This window comes from Gekko japonicus, unplaced genomic scaffold (genome assembly GCF_001447785.1).
Source record: "Gekko japonicus isolate JY-2015 unplaced genomic scaffold, Gekko_japonicus_V1.1 scaffold280, whole genome shotgun sequence".
NCBI classification, from domain to species: Eukaryota; Metazoa; Chordata; class Lepidosauria; order Squamata; family Gekkonidae; genus Gekko; species Gekko japonicus.
Genome location: NW_015173130.1, coordinates 607,893 through 625,908, shown reverse-complemented (window position 1 = coordinate 625,908; position 18,016 = coordinate 607,893). Strand labels below are relative to the sequence as shown.

General features: G+C 46.8%; 1 protein-coding gene across 1 annotated transcript in view; it reads right to left on the bottom strand.

Moving 5' to 3' along the window:
- LOC107119575 (thromboxane-A synthase-like) overlaps positions 1–18,016 on the bottom strand; it is a 310,368-nt gene that overhangs the window by 261,655 nt on the left and 30,697 nt on the right. Inside the window, exon 2 of the mRNA XM_015422085.1 lies at positions 13,161–13,358. Within this exon, the coding sequence (XP_015277571.1) occupies positions 13,161–13,258 (98 nt within the window). The 5' untranslated portion in view covers positions 13,259–13,358. The remainder of the gene's footprint in view (positions 1–13,160; positions 13,359–18,016) is intronic.

The following is an 18,016-nucleotide window of genomic DNA, read 5'->3' as shown; positions in this document are numbered from 1 at the left end:
CTTCTTCTTCTTCTTCTTCTTCTTCTTCTTCTTCTTCTTCTTCTTCTTCTTCTTCTTCTTCTTCTTCTTCTTCTTCTTCTTCTTCACCATGATTTCCAGGCATACACACACAATACTCACCAAAAACGTGCATTAACCAAAATGTGTGAAAGCATCCTCAAAGGATGGTATTGTAGTCTATTGCAATGTTTTTGCAACGTTTATTGGATGTATCACCGATTCTTGTTGCAGTAAAACATCTACTTTCCCCCCTGTAACTAGCTTCTGAGATTTTATTCCAGTTTTGTCTGAAGAAGTGTGTGTTGTTGTTTTTTTGCACACAAAAGCTTAAACTTCGAATAAAAATTTGTTTGTCTCAAAGGTGCCCCTTGACTCAAACTTTGTTCTTCATCTTCTACCTTTGTAAACCTTCTTGCATTATGACCTGTCAGGTCTTAGACCGTTAGGTTGTCCTAGACAGGGTTTTTTTTGCCTGCATCTACAGTTTTGCTGCCTTAGACAGTTTTCTGCTTGCATTATTTTCAGTTCTGCAGTCCTGCAGTTGGAGCTGCGGTGGCTCAAGTGGTTAAGATGCTGAACTGCAGGCTGTGGAAGGTCGGTAGTTCTTCTGAGATTTTATTCCAGTTTTGTCTGAAGAAGTGTGTGTGTTGTTGTTTTTTTGCACACAAAAGCTTAAACTTCGAATAAAAATTTGTTTGTCTCAAAGGTGCCCCTTGACTCAAACTTTGTTCTTCATCTTCTACCTTTGTAAACCTTCTTGCATTATGACCTGTCAGGTCTTAGACCGTTAGGTTGTCCTAGACAGGGTTTTTTTTGCCTGCATCTACAGTTTTGCTGCCTTAGACAGTTTTCTGCTTGCATTATTTTCAATTCTGCAGTCCTGCAGTTGGAGCTGCGGTGGCTCAAGTGGTTAAGATGCTGAACTGCAGGCTGTGGAAGGTCGGTAGTTCAGCAGTTCAAGACCTGAGTGTGCCGCATGACGGAGTGAGCTCCCGTCTCTAGTTCCAGCTCCTGCCAACCTAGCAGTTCAAAAGCAAGAAATTGCAAGTAGATAAATAGGTACCACTTCAGTGGGAAGGTAACAGTGTTCTGTGCGCCTTGGTGTTTAGTCATGCTGGCCACATGACTACGGAAACGTCTTCGGACAGCGCTGGCTCTTCGGCTTTGAAACGGAGATGAGCACCGCAACCCTAGAGTCGGATTCGACTGGCTTTCGAACAAGGGAACCTTTACCTTTACCTTTTTTAATCCTGCAGTTGTTTTATTGGATAACTGATTGGGGATTGTGGTCTATATTGCTGGGTACAGATTACTGTAAGTAAGATCCTATTATGTAATCTTTGCACCACTTAATGTGTCATCTGATTACTTATGCTATGTTTCAGTTCTATTCTTTTAGGTTTCTGACTGGTTCCAGACACCTACGATCCCAGTGCATTGTTTACTGAATGTCCCATTTTGCTGACTGTACTGACTCAGGATGTGTAATCAGCCTTGAGTCCCTGTGAGAAAGGCAGACCACTAAACAAACAAACAAAAATTAGGTACCTTTGTTGTCTGATTGAATTGTCATGCTTTGTAACCCCCCTTAGGTCTTAGTGAGAAACACAGGCTATAAATGAAGTCAATCTCTCCCTTATAATAATTGAATAGCAACGTTTTATTTCGCAACGTTCTAAATTTGGCCCCTTTAGTGTTAGACCGGAAGAACTGCCACTCAGAAGACACTGGCTGGGTTGACTGGCTGCTTTGTGCAGTCCCGCCCAGCGTTCCAAGGTCATTTGCATGTGGAAGCTGATTGGACTTCACTCCATTCCACACCTCAAACTCACCCCCCCCCAGCAAGGCTTGGAATTTTCAGTTGCATAACATACCTCATAGGGGAGAGGAGAATGATGTCAGCTGCCCTTTCCCTAGGCAGAGGCTGTGGGGTGTGTGTGTAAAACTTAAGACAGACAGGCAGATTAAGGTTGGCTGATGGTTGCCAGGAAAGGACATAGGGTTGCCAACTCCAGGTTGGAAACTTCCAGGATATTTTAGGGATGAAACCTGTTGAGGGTGGGGTCTGAGGAGGAGGAGGAAGAGGGGGACCTCAGACAGATACAATGCCATACTGCCCACACTCCAGACAAGCGGTTGCCAGTCTCCAGGTGACAGCTGGAGAGATCTTAAAGCTTTGGTGCTTTTTTGCCGATGCCTCCGTCGCCTGGCTGGAGTGGCCGCGGGGGGGTCTGGAGTCGGGCGGCCGCTGGCGGGGGACGCAGTCGCCCGGGCCGAGATTGGGGGGGCAAGGCGGGCGACAGAAGGCCGATGCCTCCGTCGCCCGGCCCTCTACAGAATCCACCCCCCAAACCTCCAGGTATTTCCCTCCTTAGAGCTGGCAACCCTACATTCCCCTCAGTGCCTGTTGGTAGGCAACTAAGCTTGGTCCTGTCACCTACTTTGGCCTTTGGGAGAAAACACATTGGGGCCAGTCCTGATAGGGTTGCCAACTCCAGATGGGAAATTCCTGGAGATTTGAGGGATGGAGCCTGAAGAGGGTGAGGTTTGAGGAGGGGTGGGACCTCAGACAGGTACACTGCCATAGACTCCACCCTCCAAACCAGTCAGTCTCACATAGGGAACCATTGTTGCCAATCTCCAGGTGAGGGCTGGAGAGCACTCAGTATTACAACTGTTCTGCAGAAGGGAGGGCAGAAGTCAGCTGAAGTCAAAGGGGCAGATAATGGTAGGTTGATGGTTAGCTGGGAAGGAGATGGGGTTGCCAACTACATGCTGACAAATTCCTGGGGATTTGAGGGGTGGAGCCTGGAGAGGGTGGGGTTTGTGGAGGGGTGGGACCTCAGACAGGTAGAATGCCATAGACTACACCCTCCAAACAAGCCACTTTGTCCTGGGTAACAATTGCTGCCAATCTCCAGGTGAGGGCTACAGATCACTCACAATTACAACTGCTCTTCAGGTAGCAGAGATCAGTTCCTCTGGAGAAAACAGTGGACTCTGTCATTATACCCTGCTGAGGTCACCACAGCAAATTGACACTGTTTGCCCAAAGCCAGAGCACTGCCCCAGAGCCTCTTTCTAGATCTCGTTGTATTGCTTTCACAACCGGCTTTACTGCTAGTACATAAATTAAAACAATTAAAATATCACTGAAAAGCTGTTAGAAACTGAAAACAACAGAAATATTGCAGACACGGTACGGGTCAAGAGCAGGTCAGCAGGTGCCCACGAGGAAAGGCTGAAGAGTCTGGGACCTTTCGTTCTGGAAGAATAGGGTTGCCAGGACTGGGCGACTTTGGGGGTGGATCCAGGAGAGGGCAGGGTTTGGGGAGGGGAGGGGCCTCAGCAGGGTACAATGCCATAGAGTCCACCCTTCAAAGCAGCCATTTTCTCCAGGGAAGCTGATTGCTGTCAGCTGGAGATCAGTTGTAAAAGCGGGAGATCCCCAGGCCCCACCTGGAGGCTGGCAACCCTATGGAAGAAAATTGGCTATGTGGGGACATGATAGATGTTTATAAAATTATGCAGGGGGAAGGTGAGGATATACTTTTTCTTTCTCTCCCATACTTGAGGACACTCAATTAACTTGATGGGCAATAGGACAGACAAAAGGAAACACTTCTTTTGTTGTTGTTCAGTCGCACAGTCGAGTCCAACTCTTCATGACACCATGGGCCAGCTCCCACCAGGCCCTCCTGTCTTCCGTCATCCTCTGAAGTTTGCTCAATTTCATTGCATCTATGACACTGTCTAACCATCTCATCCTTTGCCGTCACTCACAGACAGTGGACATAATGACAGCCATAAGTGTAGATGGCAATAAAAGAAGGTTAGACCAATTCCTGAAGTCCATGAATGGCTGCCACCACAGTCAGAGGCACCAAATACCTGAATAACCAGTACTCCACACAGCAGTGAGAGAAAAATAAAATAAAAAACGATGACATCACCAGTGTCGCTATATCACTTCCAGGTTTTACCACAGTTTCCAGTGATTCCTAGAGCTACTCTCTGTCACTTCTAGGTTTTACCACAAGTGATGTTCCAACGTTGGCAATATCACTGATGTCACATGCACTTCCCATGCCGCCACCCCCAGCCTTCCTGCCAGTTGCCACTAAGTACAATATCCATTACCAAAACCCATTTCAAACAAGTAGGTAGAGTGGTACCAAAGGAGATGATCTTAAGTTTTGGGAGTCCATGACTGTCTGTGGTATGTAGGGTTATGTCAGTACCTTGAAGTGAGTCCAAAAAACAAGAGGCCATGGAGTTGTTAAGCATTATATGATTTTATCTGTTTACACCTGATCTTATCCTGGCTGCAGCATTTTGCCATTTTCAACCTATCTATGAAGCGGGCAACACAAATTCATGAAGAAGACACCTGTGAATGCCCACTTCTACATGGAAGCTTCCTGGGTGACCATGGGCCTGTCACAAACTGGCCCAGCTCACAGGGTGTGGTTGTGAGAAAATGGAGGAGGGAAGAACAATGTTCTAAGCTGCTTTGAGTCCCAGTTGGGTAGATATAAATAAATAAGTGCATCAAAGGAAACAGTACACAGGGTAGGGCTGCCAAGTGGGGGCAGGGGGCGGGTAAACCCCCGCTTCGGAGGCCCGATTTCCGCCGCCATGGAATTGGGCCCCGGGGGGAACGACGCAACCACGTCAATCACGTTGGGGGCGTGGCCCCGATCATCGGAGGGAAAACTCTATGGTTTTCCCTCCGACGATCAGGGCCACGCCTTCAACGTGATTGACTTTGCGCGTCACTTCCACACATCGAAGAACGGCCCCCCCGCCAGTAAGAAAATTGGACTTGGCAACCCTAACACAGGGTGCATTACAGTGATCTAATGTAAAAGTCACTAGGGCATCAATACTACAGCCAGGCCTGTTTTACATTGGGTTGGGAAATACCTGGGTGGAGCCTGGGGAGGGTGGGGTTTGGGGAGGGGAGGGACCTCATTAGGGTATAATGCCACCCACCAAAGCAGCCATTTTCTCCAGGAGAACTAATCTCTGTAGTCTGTAGATCAATTGTAATAACAGGAGATCTCCAGGTGCCACCTGGAGGTTGGCAACTCTCGTCTTGCAGCAGACACATCAGACAAGCCTGATACAAACAAAATGCTGCGTCACAGCCAGCACCTTAGAGTTACCAACCTCCAGGTGGGGTCTGGAGGTATTCCAGAATTACATCCCATCTCCAGACTATGTAAACTGCTTATTTTTTATTATTTATTTAAAATGTTTATTTATTTGTTTGTTTGTTTGTTTATAATTTAAATTGATAGACCGCCCTACCCCTGAATATTCATGACTCAGGGCAGTGAACAACATAACCATAAGAAACATTCATGGATAGAAAAACAAGTTAAATATAGATAAATAAAACTTTATCAGATGGTGTTAACATTTCAGCTTCCAGTTATGTCACTGCCCCACAAAAGGTGGAAAGGAGGCAGGAAGAAAAGAGAAAGGTGACAGAGGGGGAGGGAGTGCCAGTAGGATGGTACCCGTCGCTGTCCTCAACCAGAAGGTTGGTGGACCATCTTCGCCTTGCTAGCCCTGTGGAACTGCACTAGGTCCCGCAGGGCACAGCTATTATTCGGCAGAGAGTTCCACCAGGTGGGAGCAGGCTTACCAAGTACTTACCGTCAGGGCTATTTTTGGGCAGGAACGCACAGGAACGGAGTTCCGGCTGGCCCCCAAGTTGGCCACGCCCAGCAGGAACTCATTAGCATAATAGGCCACACCCAACAGCAGAAACTCATTAGGATTCGCTACAATTAGGGGTGTGTGGCCTAACATGCAAAAAGCCCTGGGTTTTGACAACAAACAAGATAAAGAGAATAAGAAGCAAAAGGTAGGTGTGGCTGGATGACCACGCTTCTGGTAACATGGCGGTGTGGCCTAATATACAAATGAGCTGTGCTGTCAGGGTGTGGCCTAATATTCTAATGAGTTCCTGCTGTTGGGTATGGCCTATTATGCTAATGAGTTCCTGCTGGGCTTTTTCTACAAAAAAAGCCCTGCTTAGCGTGATTTGGCAGGGGACACATACGTCTTCCCAGGACCATTCCACGTGGACAAGAGACGCGCCGCACCATGCCGTCGCCAGGAAGTGACACCGGGCAACGCTCCGGCAATGGGGCTGGAAACTCAATGGTACCATCGAGCTTTCAGCCCCATTGCCAGAGCGTTGCCCGTCATCACTTCCTGGCGACGGCATGGTGTGTTACAGGGAGGAATGTTCCGGCTGGAGAGCGTGTGTCCCCCGCCGAATCACGGAAAGTACCTGAAAAGGCCCTGGCTCTGGTCAAGGACAGCCGGACTTCTTTTAGGTCAGGGATCACCAGTAGGTTGTTCTCTGTAGAACGCAATGCTCTTTGGGAGACATACCAGCGGCGACAGTCCTGAAGATACGTGGGTCCCTGACTGCTCAAGGCCTTAAAGTCCAATACCAAAACCCTGAACCTGATTTATTCCACTTCTCCTGGAGAAAATGACTTTGGAAGGTAGTCTGCAAAGCATTACACCCTACCAAAGTTCCTCCCCTCCCTAACCCCCATTCTCAAATCTCCAGGTATTTCTGAACCCAGAGTTGGCAACCCTACAGCACCTGGAGATTCTGATGCAAAGCTAGATCCAGCAGCAGCCCCAAGCTGTAAACCTCATCTTTCAAGGACACTGTTAACTCCACCCAAGACAGGACTGTCCCTGTGTAGCCAGTCCACAAAGCCCTCTGTGATATTTACTTCTCTGCAGCCTGGATAAAGCTACATTTATTCATAACGCTCACTCCACGCCAGTCCAGGCACCTTCTGGAAACTGTCCCAGAGTATATAGGTAGAAGGGGGAAGAAGCCCAGAGCACAGGCTGCCACTGGTGGATAGGCAAATGGTCCGGACAGGACTTCTCCAGTGCTGGAGCTTAGGGCCTGCTTCAGCATACATTGAGGAGGGACAGCGCAGCCAGGGCTCAGTGCTTCTGGAAGAGCCCGCTGGTGTCCACTCTTCCCTCACTCACTTATTTGCCAGCCTTTCACCATGCCCCCAGCTATACGCACTGCCCAGTGCCAGTGGGGAAAGGGCTTCAGGCAGTGCTGGCAGTGGGAGAGGCACAAGCAGGCAGGGAAAGACACACAGTGTCATCTGCGCCCGCTCTCTCGGGTTTGGTTGCCATAGGAATGTAGGGAAGTGAGAACAATGTCTACTGAGCCAGCCTAGGCCAGAATGGGCGGGATAGAAATCAACAAAAATAAATAAGTAAATAAACACTTTCACTTTTGGCTGCTTCACTGTTGCTGGTAGTTATCTTAGTCAGCCCAGACACGTAAGCTTGAGCCCCAGTCCAGCCTGGCATCATCTTACCCCTGGGAACCATGGGCCGTTATTTCAGCAGGCCTCTAGCTTAGGTGTGATTGGCCACGGGCCATTAGGTTCCTGCTTGATTGAGGTATAGTTGCTTGCTTCACGCGCTTTCCCCCAGTTCTAACACAGAAAACGTTAAGAGTCTGGATCCTATCAATGTCTCAATAAACTTTCTATTCTTTGAATGACTGTGGTTGGGAACTGATTTCTCCAGGGGTCTGACACACAGGCAGGTAGGAGGCATGTCGGTGGATGGGAGGAAAGGAGGGCGTGTGTTGGAACCCAGGGGTGGATAGAAGTGGGAAGGAAGCCCCTGGAAACTCTCAGCCAGGGGCCCCTCAAAACCTGGAACTGGCCCTGTGAGAGCTGGACTGCGAGGTAACAAATATAGCCAAGGACTCCCCTGACCTGCATAGCCCAGGCAAGCAGATCTCATCAGATCTCAGAAGCTAAGTACAAAATTCTCACCAGTAAACCCCCCCCCTCTAATCAAGCATTCTAAATACCGACTGAAGAAATCCCAAAACAATTCCGTTTGAAACATGTCCCATATGCGCACACATACAAGATACACCCAGACAGACAGATAGACATCGACCCCTCTATTTCCACATTTCTCACTCAGGTTTGTTTAGACAAGTCACTGAAGATCCACTTTGAACAAAGATGCCTGAAAGCTGTGACAGCATCTTCATAATGCCAAGCTTCTGGTACATTAAACTTTAAAAGGATGGTAAGTTCCCGCATTTATGTTATCAACACATTCACAGACAGCAAAGAGGAAAGCCACAAAAGGAACGCACACACCCTCAAGCCAGGCATGCCAGACTCGGCTCAATATGCAGCAAAAGATAAATACTATTATTTATACTAATAATACTTTGTGTGATGAACCGCAGCATCTGCCATCCAACGATATTAAAGTTTCACAGACCTCACACTTTCTTATGAAAACCTCATTAAAGCTTCACACTTTCGTTTGGATGCAACAGTCCTCCCCGGCTTCTAGTGGAAGGCAGGTCACCAAATCAGACCTAATTAAGCTACCTCTTCTGGTAACTACAAATCGGCTCTGGGCCAAATCGATGAGAACTAAAAGTGTGCGGTCTTTGGTAAGCGGTGGTGGGAAGTGCCATCCAGTCACAGCTGGCTTATGGCGACCTCAACAGGGTTTCCAAGGCAAGAGACATTCAGAGGTGGTCGGCCATTGCCTGCCTGGTATGTCTTGGAGGTCTCCCATCCAAATACTAGCCAAGGCTGACCCTGCTTATTTTCCATACAGGCTTGCTATCTGGCTGCTCTACATTCTCACCCTGACCCTGCCGCCCAAAAAAAAGGGGGGGGATTGCTCAGGGTCAATCAAGTTGTCCTACTCTGTAATTACTACAGAGGAAATGTTTTTCAGGTGTCCTGAGAATAGGTTCAGGATCCAAATTTAGCAGAGCTAGCTGAACTGCCAGCCATAAATAGCATGCAGACTGCATGAAGGAATGCAGATCTTGGGCAACTCCACAACGACACACTGCATAGATCAGCCTTGTAGACAAGGGCCGTCCTTGGGAAAGGGAGATACCCTTTCACCCGGTCGCCTCCGCCCTGACAGAATCACACAAAAGGTACGGCAGGGATGGCTCAGCCACGCAAACATCTCAAGGTGTTGCTTGGACCGAGAGGCCATTTACAATTGCCATTTAAGGCAGCGGCCCGCAGCACGTTTCAGCCAAAGTGGGAATACGCTTCATGAATATCTGCATTTCAGGCAAGTTGCTGATTCTACACAATGAGTGACAGTTAGAAACAAATAATTAAATGAGCCTATTGATTAGGTATGCAAAACAAAGGGACAAAGGAGGTGGCTGTTAACCTGGATTAACATGGCTACCGCCCTTATAAGGAAGAAGTAGGTTTTTATACCCTGCTTTCCTCTACCCTAAATTGTCTCAAAGCAGCTTACAATCACCTTCTCTTCCTCTCCCCACAACAGGCACCTTGTGATGTAGGTAGGTCTGAGAGAGCTGTGACTGACCCAAGATCACCCAGCAGGCTGCATGTGGAGGAGGAGTGGGGAATCCAACCTGGTTTTTCAGTTTGGTGTAGTGGTTAAGTGCGCGGACTCTAATCTGGGAGAACCGGGTTTGATTCCCCACTCCTCCACTTGCACCTGCTGATGTGACCTTGGGTCAGTCACAAGCTCTGGCACAGCTGTCCTTGAAAAAGAGCAGTTTGTGTCAGAGCTCTCCCAGCCCCACCCACCTCACAGGGTGTCTGTTGTGGGGAGGGGAAGGGGAAGGAGATTGCAAGCCGCTCTGAGACTCCAAGTGAAGGGGGGGTATAATTCCAATCTCTTCTTCTTCTTCTATTAGAGTCTGCTGCTCTTAACCACTACACCACACTGGCTCGCTGGACTGAAATTATATTATATAGTTGTTATAAGTAACCCCAATAAATGTTCTGAAAATACATTGCTTTTAAAAATCTAATCTTATCTAAGAGCAGACTTTTAAGACCTTGCTGAGCACCTCTTCCCCTCCATACTGACATGCTATCCCTATTTGTGGGGTATCGTATTTCTGCGGTAACCCACAATGATCTGCACATATGTTTGCGGAAAGACTGTACATTTGGGCTGTATCCCAGCAGACAAGATGCTGGACAGAACAATTTTCATTTTGTGTGCTAATTCATTTGCAGCTGCTGAACATTAGCTGAAAGTTGCGTTCCAGAATCTCTCGAGACATTGTAAAGACTCTGGAAATGTTCCTGTAGGATGGTCACAAGTGGTAAAGTGCCTCAGAACAAGACCGATACATAGACCATAAGCTTCTAGTGTGGTGTAGTGGGTACGAATGGCATCTAGTCTGGAGAACCGAGTTTGATTCCCCACTCTTCCACATGAAGCCAGCTGGGAGACCTTGGGTCAGTCACAGTTCTCTCAAAACTGTCTGAGCCCCACCTACCTCACAGGGTGTCTGTTGTGGGGGGAGGAAGGGAAGGTGATTGTCAGCCTTTCCGAGATTCCTTCGGGTAGTGAAAAGCAGGGTTTAAAACCAACTCCTACTCCTCCTCTAGCTCTCTTTTGTCATTGTGGGGGGGAACCAGAGTCAGTGTGAGTTTGATGGTTAATGTACTGGGCTAGGATTGGGTGCCCAGTCCAGTCTGAGAACTAGGGAGACCAAGGTTCAACCCCCCACTCAGCCATTAAGCTTGCTGAGTGACCTGGGGCTAGATGCTCTCTCAGTCCAACCTACCTCACAGGGTTGCTGTAATGATAAAATGGAGGAGGGGGAAAACTATGTACTCTGCCCTGAGCTCTTGAAAGGATCAGGTAATAAGTGATAGGAAAGACCTCTTCCTGAGACCCTGGAGAGCCACTGCCAGTCAGAGAAGACAACAGTGGCTTTGACAGGCCAATGGTCTGGCTCGCTCTAATCAGTTTCAGGGGTTCATGTGGAAAGATGTTGACCTGAAGTCCTGTTCAGCCACAAGGCTCAGTAAGGGGTCCTGAGACTCCTTCAGCTTAGCCTATTGTAAAGAAGAAAGAGACTAAGGTGCAATGCAGACTCCACTGTAATTGGGGTGGAGGAGTAGATTTATTATTAATTACATTTTCCCAGGGCTTTTTTTGTAGAAAAAGCCCAGCAGGAACTCATTAGCATAATAGGCCACACCCAACAGCAGAAACTCATTAGAATTGGCTACATTAGGGGTGTGTCGCCTAAGATGCAAAGGAGTTCCTGCTACCAAAAAAAAAAGCCCTGGGTCTTGACAACAAACAAGGTAAACAGAATAAGAAGCAAAAGGTGGGTGTGGCTGGATGACCACACTTCTGGTAACATGGGGGTGCGGCCTAATATGCTAATGAGCTGTGCTGTCAGGTGGGGCCTGATATGCTAATGAGTTTCTGCTGTTGGGTGTGGCCTATTATGCTAATGAGTTCCTGCTGGGCTTTTTCTACAAAAAAAGCCCTGGGAAAATGTAATTAATAATAAATCTACTCCTCCACCCCAATTACAGTGGAGTCTGCATTGCACCTTAGTCTCTTTCTTTACAGCGCTCCTTTCACTGACTCTCATCCTGTTGAAACACCCACATGGGTACACTGAGTTTGTCCTTGTGGCTCTGTCGACACTTTCAACCAGCCCATGACAACAGGTATATGAAGATAAGAGAGGAAACATGTTCTGTGGAACACGTCAGTGGTGACACAGCAGTCCTGGCACGGTGCCCGAACAGGTTTCGTGATCACCCCCCAACCACTGCAGCATCTGTAACAAGATTGCATGACTTTAGCCTCTGTTTCATCACGGAGTTTCCTAAACTCCCTCTGCATTTGTTTGTGTGTTTGCTTAGGTCATTTATATGCTGCCTTTCCTGTTTAAGAAGAGTTTTCAAGGCAGCCAGCAAATTAATAAAATACAACTATAAGCATAACGATAAAGTAAAAAAAACATGTTAAGACAGTAAAAATGATTTAAGACAGATATTAAAAGCAGGGAAGAACTTGATTTCGAAAGCCCTTCCGAAATAAAACAAAAAAGTCTTTAGCTGAAATTGAAAGGCAAGCAGTGAAGGGCTAAACATAAGTCCCGGGGGAGTGTGTTCCAAATGTTAAGGACAGCCACCAAAAGATCCTTATACGATTCCTATCAAACTTATTTCTGCTGTTGTGGGGTCCCACAGCAGAGCCTCCAAGGACAATCTCAGAGCATGGATAAATTGGAATGTGCATTCCTGGGAAAATATACTGCCTTTTGATTTGATCTTGAAGACCCAGATAATAGATCTGTACGTATGCCTGATCAACTTTCGTATTCTCATTATGATATTACTCTGCAACAGCATGTTCAATGCAAATATAACGGGCTGGATCCAGCCAGATTTTTAACTCCATCTCACCTAATTCCCCTCCTTTCTGTGGCCCCCGCCCCACATAGCTTTTGTGCATGCAGGTGCCTTGATCTCCTGCCCAGCTGTTTTGGTGGCCAAATGGGTCTTCTGTTTCCTCTGCCACCAGGAGAAAAGCCTGTTGGATCCAACCCAGCAAAGTCCTATAAAGATTCTTTGTGTGTGTGTGGGGGGGAGAAATTATTTAATAAAAGGGTATTTTAATTATCCAGTTTAAGCTGATACCAAAAACATGATTTTCTGTTTAGTCACAGTACATGTTTCCAATATGCAGCTCTTTATTTGGAGCTACAAACCAATTTTTAGATGATCATCTGTCTTGCTTTCTACATTCTAACTGATAAAAATATTACAGTATGTCAAGATATTTAATTGAGCTAACAGTTTCTCTCAAGTAAGTAACACAGACCACGCATTGTTGTGGAAGTAATCTCAGGCACCTTGCTCGATTCAACAGATGCACAACGATAGTTGAGAACTGTACTATTCACCCTTTCACGGTGGATGGCTCCAATTAAAATAAGATTACCGTACTTTTAACAAACAATCAATTAATCACACAGATCCTTTCTTGCAGCCATACTTTTACTGTTCATAATCCTTCCCCCTGCCCCAAAACTGCATCCATCTTCAGAGAAGAAGGTACAAAATTCAGTGTATGTAACTCACATGTAACTTTTGGATTACATAAAATTCAGGGTGCCTTGCTGCCCAGAGTTACGCAGATGTAAAGTCCTACTGAAATCAATGGAAATGCAACCGCCCGCAGGACTGAAACTTTAATGTGGTAACCCATGAGTAACTCAACTCGCACTGCCTGAACAGTGTACCCAGGTTTCTGAACATCTCCCGCTTTCTGATGAATTCACTTACCAATACAGTAGAATCAAGAGGATCAGGAGGAAGGTCACTGTGGCTGCTGTACCACTCACGTCTACAAAGCCAAACCTCAGAACATCCAGAAGGCCCATTTTCTTTGACTCTCGTCGTTGACTGGTAGACAGGTCAAAAGACGAGAAGTCTCTTTGGTTAGGAGATGAAAGGCTTCCACCGTTTAACACAGATGAGGATCTGCAATAAAAGAGGAACCAAAAAGGCAACTTTTCCTGTTCTCTCTGCCTCGAGGAGTCAGAACTAAGGATTTCCTCTCAAGGAGTCAGAACTAAGGATTTCCTGTATCAATGGGTCTGAAATGTTCCCCCCTCCTTGCGTCAATAAACATTTACATAGTTGCTGCTTGAGATACCAGAGTTCAGCCACAGGTTTTGCAAGCAGGGGGGATGAATAAAAGATAAGAGTGAACTATCCTCTCTCATGCGATATAGATTGAAGAGCCCAGAGGGCAACGGGCAACAAAATCGATGTCACTTCTTTATCTCTGTTTAATAGAAAATATCCGAGGCAATATGAAGACTTCGGGACGGCAAAGCTGATTAATAGAACTGTTGCTAGATGGACAGCTCTAGAAATGTGCTAGTCATAGATTAAATATCAGGCAGAAAACAGTAGGGCACGCTTCGTGGATCTGAGTCTCCCATTACTTCCAGATATGAACCTTCCAGTTGGCATACAGTCATATTAATCAATGTTAGTATGACTTTGCAGGGGTCATTTCCAGAAGTAAAGAGGGAATCAGACTCCACAGTCTGAGTTGCTGATAAGGAAGCCACTGACTGGGCAGTCATCACAGAAGATTTTAATGGCACAGGTGCCCAAGACCAGCCCCTGTAAAAATTAAGGTTTCCTTGCTCGAAAGCCAGTCAAATCCAACTTTAGGGTTGCGGTGCTCATCTCCGTTTCAATGCCGAAGAGCCAGTGTTGTCCAAAGACATTTCTGTGGTCATGTGGCTGGCATGACTAAACACCAAGGTGCACAGAACGCTGTTACTTTCCCACCGAAGTGGTACCTATTCATCTACTTGCGATTTCTTGCTTTAGAACTGCTAGGTTGGCAGGAGCTGGAACTAGAGACGGGAGCTCACTCCGTCATGCGGCACTCAGGTCTTGAACTGCTGAACTACTGACCTTCCACAGTCTGCAGTTCAGCGTCTTAACCACTTGAGCCACCGCAGCTCAGCTCAACTGAATGTCACGTACTCAGTCTATATGACACAGTCTACTTTGCTGTAAATGAGCAGCTACTGGGCCGACTCATTATTCAAGCATCTAAACTAGTTACATATAACCTTTAGGACACAGTTAAGGTTTTGATAGTTCAAAGTTTTATATATTTTAGAAGCTTTCCACTGCGGTCCACTATGATCTTTAGGCTGGCCCGTAGCTAACATGGGGCCCATGGGGCCCAGCCCCCTAGTGTTTCTTCTGGGGCCCCTCTCCTGGGCTGCCCTCAAAGTGCTCCAATTTACCACCTAAGAACATAAGAACAAGCCGTCCATGCTTGTAGCCGCCACCACTTCCTGTGGCAGTGAATTCCAAGTGTTAATCACTCTTTGGGTGAAGAAGTACTTCCTCTTATCCATTCTAACCCGACCGCTCAGCAATTTCATGGACTGTCCACGAGTTCTTGTATTGTGAGAAAGGGAGAAAAGTACCTCTTTCTCTACCTGCTCTTTCCCATGCATAATCTTATAAACCTCAATCATGTCAATCATGTCACCTGCACTGTACTTTCATTGAATTAGCTGGCCGGCCCCCCGAGGCCCCCTCCCCCCAAATTCCATAGCTACAGGGCTGCCTTTAGGTCCAACTAAGGGTGTCCATTTTGTAACAATATTGATTGACAAAGAATAGGGAAGACACAGGAAGGAAAGGGTGCAAACTGCTAGTCCCAACTGTGCACTGTTCTCTTCAAAAAAAACACGAGCATGACTACTTTACTTTGATATTAGTAAATTTCTTTATGCAGGATGCAATTACCTATCAAGAAAAACTCAGCATTGATAAAGATATTACCATATCCAACAGAATTGAATGTAGTGTGTTCACTTCAGCAAAGGGCTGGTCTTGGCACCAAAATGGAGAGGGAAAGGAAAAGACCAGCAAAATTGCTGTTTAACAGCAATACGGATGTAACCTCTGGGTTCACATATACAGTCTTCACGTGATGACTGTAGCATTCAAACACAAGGGCTTATAAGGCGTGAATGGGCCATCAAAGATCACACACCAAAGCTTCTTATCATCTTGTGAACCATACTTTTGAATGGAGGTACTCCACAGATTCCGCAATCCTTTATCCGCATAGTGATATATACATGTGAACAAGTCCTTGGACAAGGGATTCATGGAAGATCTTTTCTCGATCTTCCTCTCCCTTCAACATGACCTGCTCATACCAGTAGGATGCTATCTTGAGTACTTATTTGCCTGCCTAAGAAGGCTGAACACAAGTATGAAGCTACTTTGCAATTCTGACAATTTTCTTGAGAGAACAAAGCATATTGTTTCATTAAATTCCTACTAGTTGGGCTACAGCTTTTTTTAGGCCATAAATTAAAAGTAGTCATTCATTATCTGTCACCATTCGAGGTCTAGTGGCTACCAATGTTCCCTCTAAGCTGTAGAGTCTTGTGAGCAAAAATTCTACTTTGTGAGCTACTGGCATTAAGGTTGTGAGCGAGCAATTTGGTTACTGCATAAATTAGTATGCACTGGAGCCATCCTTCTTGAGCTAGGACAAAAATGTGTGAGCCGGAGGCTAAAAAACTGTGAGTTAGCTCACACTAACTCAGCTTAGAGGGAACACTGGTGGCTACGGCTTTTGAAAAGAAGTTATTTTTAAAAAGCTATGCAGATTACTCATATTTCTGAGGTATGTACATTTTCTCAAGCAGCTCTGGGAAACAAGGATTCGGCATAGTGTATTCCCATAGCCATAAATGAGAGGATGGAAATATAGTTTATCCCAAGATAATAGCTTTGATTTAACACTCAGGGCTTCTCCAATAGCCCTCTATTGCATTTTCTTCTTGTATCAGACAGGTATCGTAAAGAAATAACATCACTAACAGAATTGAGTTTAATTTTAAGAAAGCTTGGCTCTGCTATACCCAGATAATGTTTTACTGTCTGTGCCACACAGCTATACTAACTTTCCCCCAGAATTCTCTACAGACTAAACATAAAACTTAACCAGTTCACCAGGATTGCAGAGTATTTCTTACACACCCATGCACACATGCACATAGACACAGAACTAGTTTGGTGTAGTGGTTAAGTGTGCGGACTCTAATCTGGGAGAACCAGGTTTGATTCCCCACTCCTCCACTTGCAGCTGTTCGATGACCTTGGGCAAGCCATAGTTCTGTCAGAGCTATTCTCTCAAGGGCAGTTCTCTCAGAGCTCTCTCAGCACCACCTACTTCACAGGGTGTCTGTTGAGGGGAGGGGAAGGGAAAGGAGTCTGTAAGACGCTCTGAGACTCCCAGTGAAGGGCGGGGTATAAATCCAATCTCCTCCTCCTCCTCCTCTTCTTCTTCTTCTTCTTTGTATTAAGAATGTCAAAGTTTCCAGACGCTATTCTGGATCAACAGACGCTTTGCCACTGAGCTGCAATCTAGAAAGCAACCACCACGAAGCTTCAGGACTAGGAAATGCAGAAGCCAAACAACCACCAGATAATTCTCATTCGAAGCCTCTGTTATGCGCCTTGCCTGGGGGGGAGGGGAGCAGCACCTTTTGATCAGGAACCACATAAGATATTGACATAGAATTTTGTGGCATCTTCAAGCGTAATGTGTTTATTGTAGTATTAAGTTGCTGTTAAGGGCCTTCTCGGTCAGGGCACCAAAACTTTGGAACCCCCTCCGCTGCCAGTGTGTGAAGATATGTTTGTTTGGTTTGGCATTCACTCACTAACTCTTATTAGCCCTCCTCCCTGTTTGTGTTTTTTTATGTGTTTGCATCTTTATATGTTCTACTCAGGCCTCGGTTCCTGCCGGAGCGCACCAGAGCACCGCTCCGCCAGTCAGGAGCCCAGGGGGAGGGCACATAAGCCCCACCCCCTGCTCCCACCAGCCATCAGTTGGGACACGGTGGGGGGGGGCGAAACGTTCCCCACCTCCCTGAGCCCCGGGATGGTGGCCTTGGACTCGTAGAGGCAAATTCCACCTCTCATGCCAGATGTCATTCTGGCTCCCCCAGCTCTCCTTCGGGGTTCCTTAAAAAGTTATGGCCACTGCGGTTGTTCTCAGCGGCAGCTGCGATGCCCGTGGGGGGCGGGGTGAAACGTTCCCTTGCCTCTCTGAGCCCCGGGGTGGTGGCCTTGGACTCATAGGGGCAAATTCCACCTCTCACCCGAGAGGTTATTCTGGCTCCGGGCCTGAAAAACGGCCTGCAGAGCCGCCGCCCCCTCCTTTTTCAGGCTCCGCGCTAGAACCCCGGCTTGAAAAAGGGGCCAGCGGAATGTCAATTTCGGCCCCATTATATCCTATGGGTCATTGAAGTCAATGGTGAAAACATAGGGTATATTCTGGGGGCTGGAGGGGAGGGAGTTTGAGGGAGAGACTCCAAACCCACAGGGTAGCTGATGGAGCCTCTCCCCAAGATACCAACCAAGTGTGAAGAACATTGGACCAGGGGGTCAAATTCTATGGGCCCCCAAACAGGTGTCCCCTATCCCCTCCATTGTTCTCTATGGTGGGAAAAAGTAACTTTTTTCCCCACCATAGTGAACAATGGAGGGGATGGGGGCAACCTGTTTGGGGGCCCGTAGAATTGGACCCCCTTGTTCAATATTTTTGAAACATGGCGGGTATCTTGGGGAGAGGC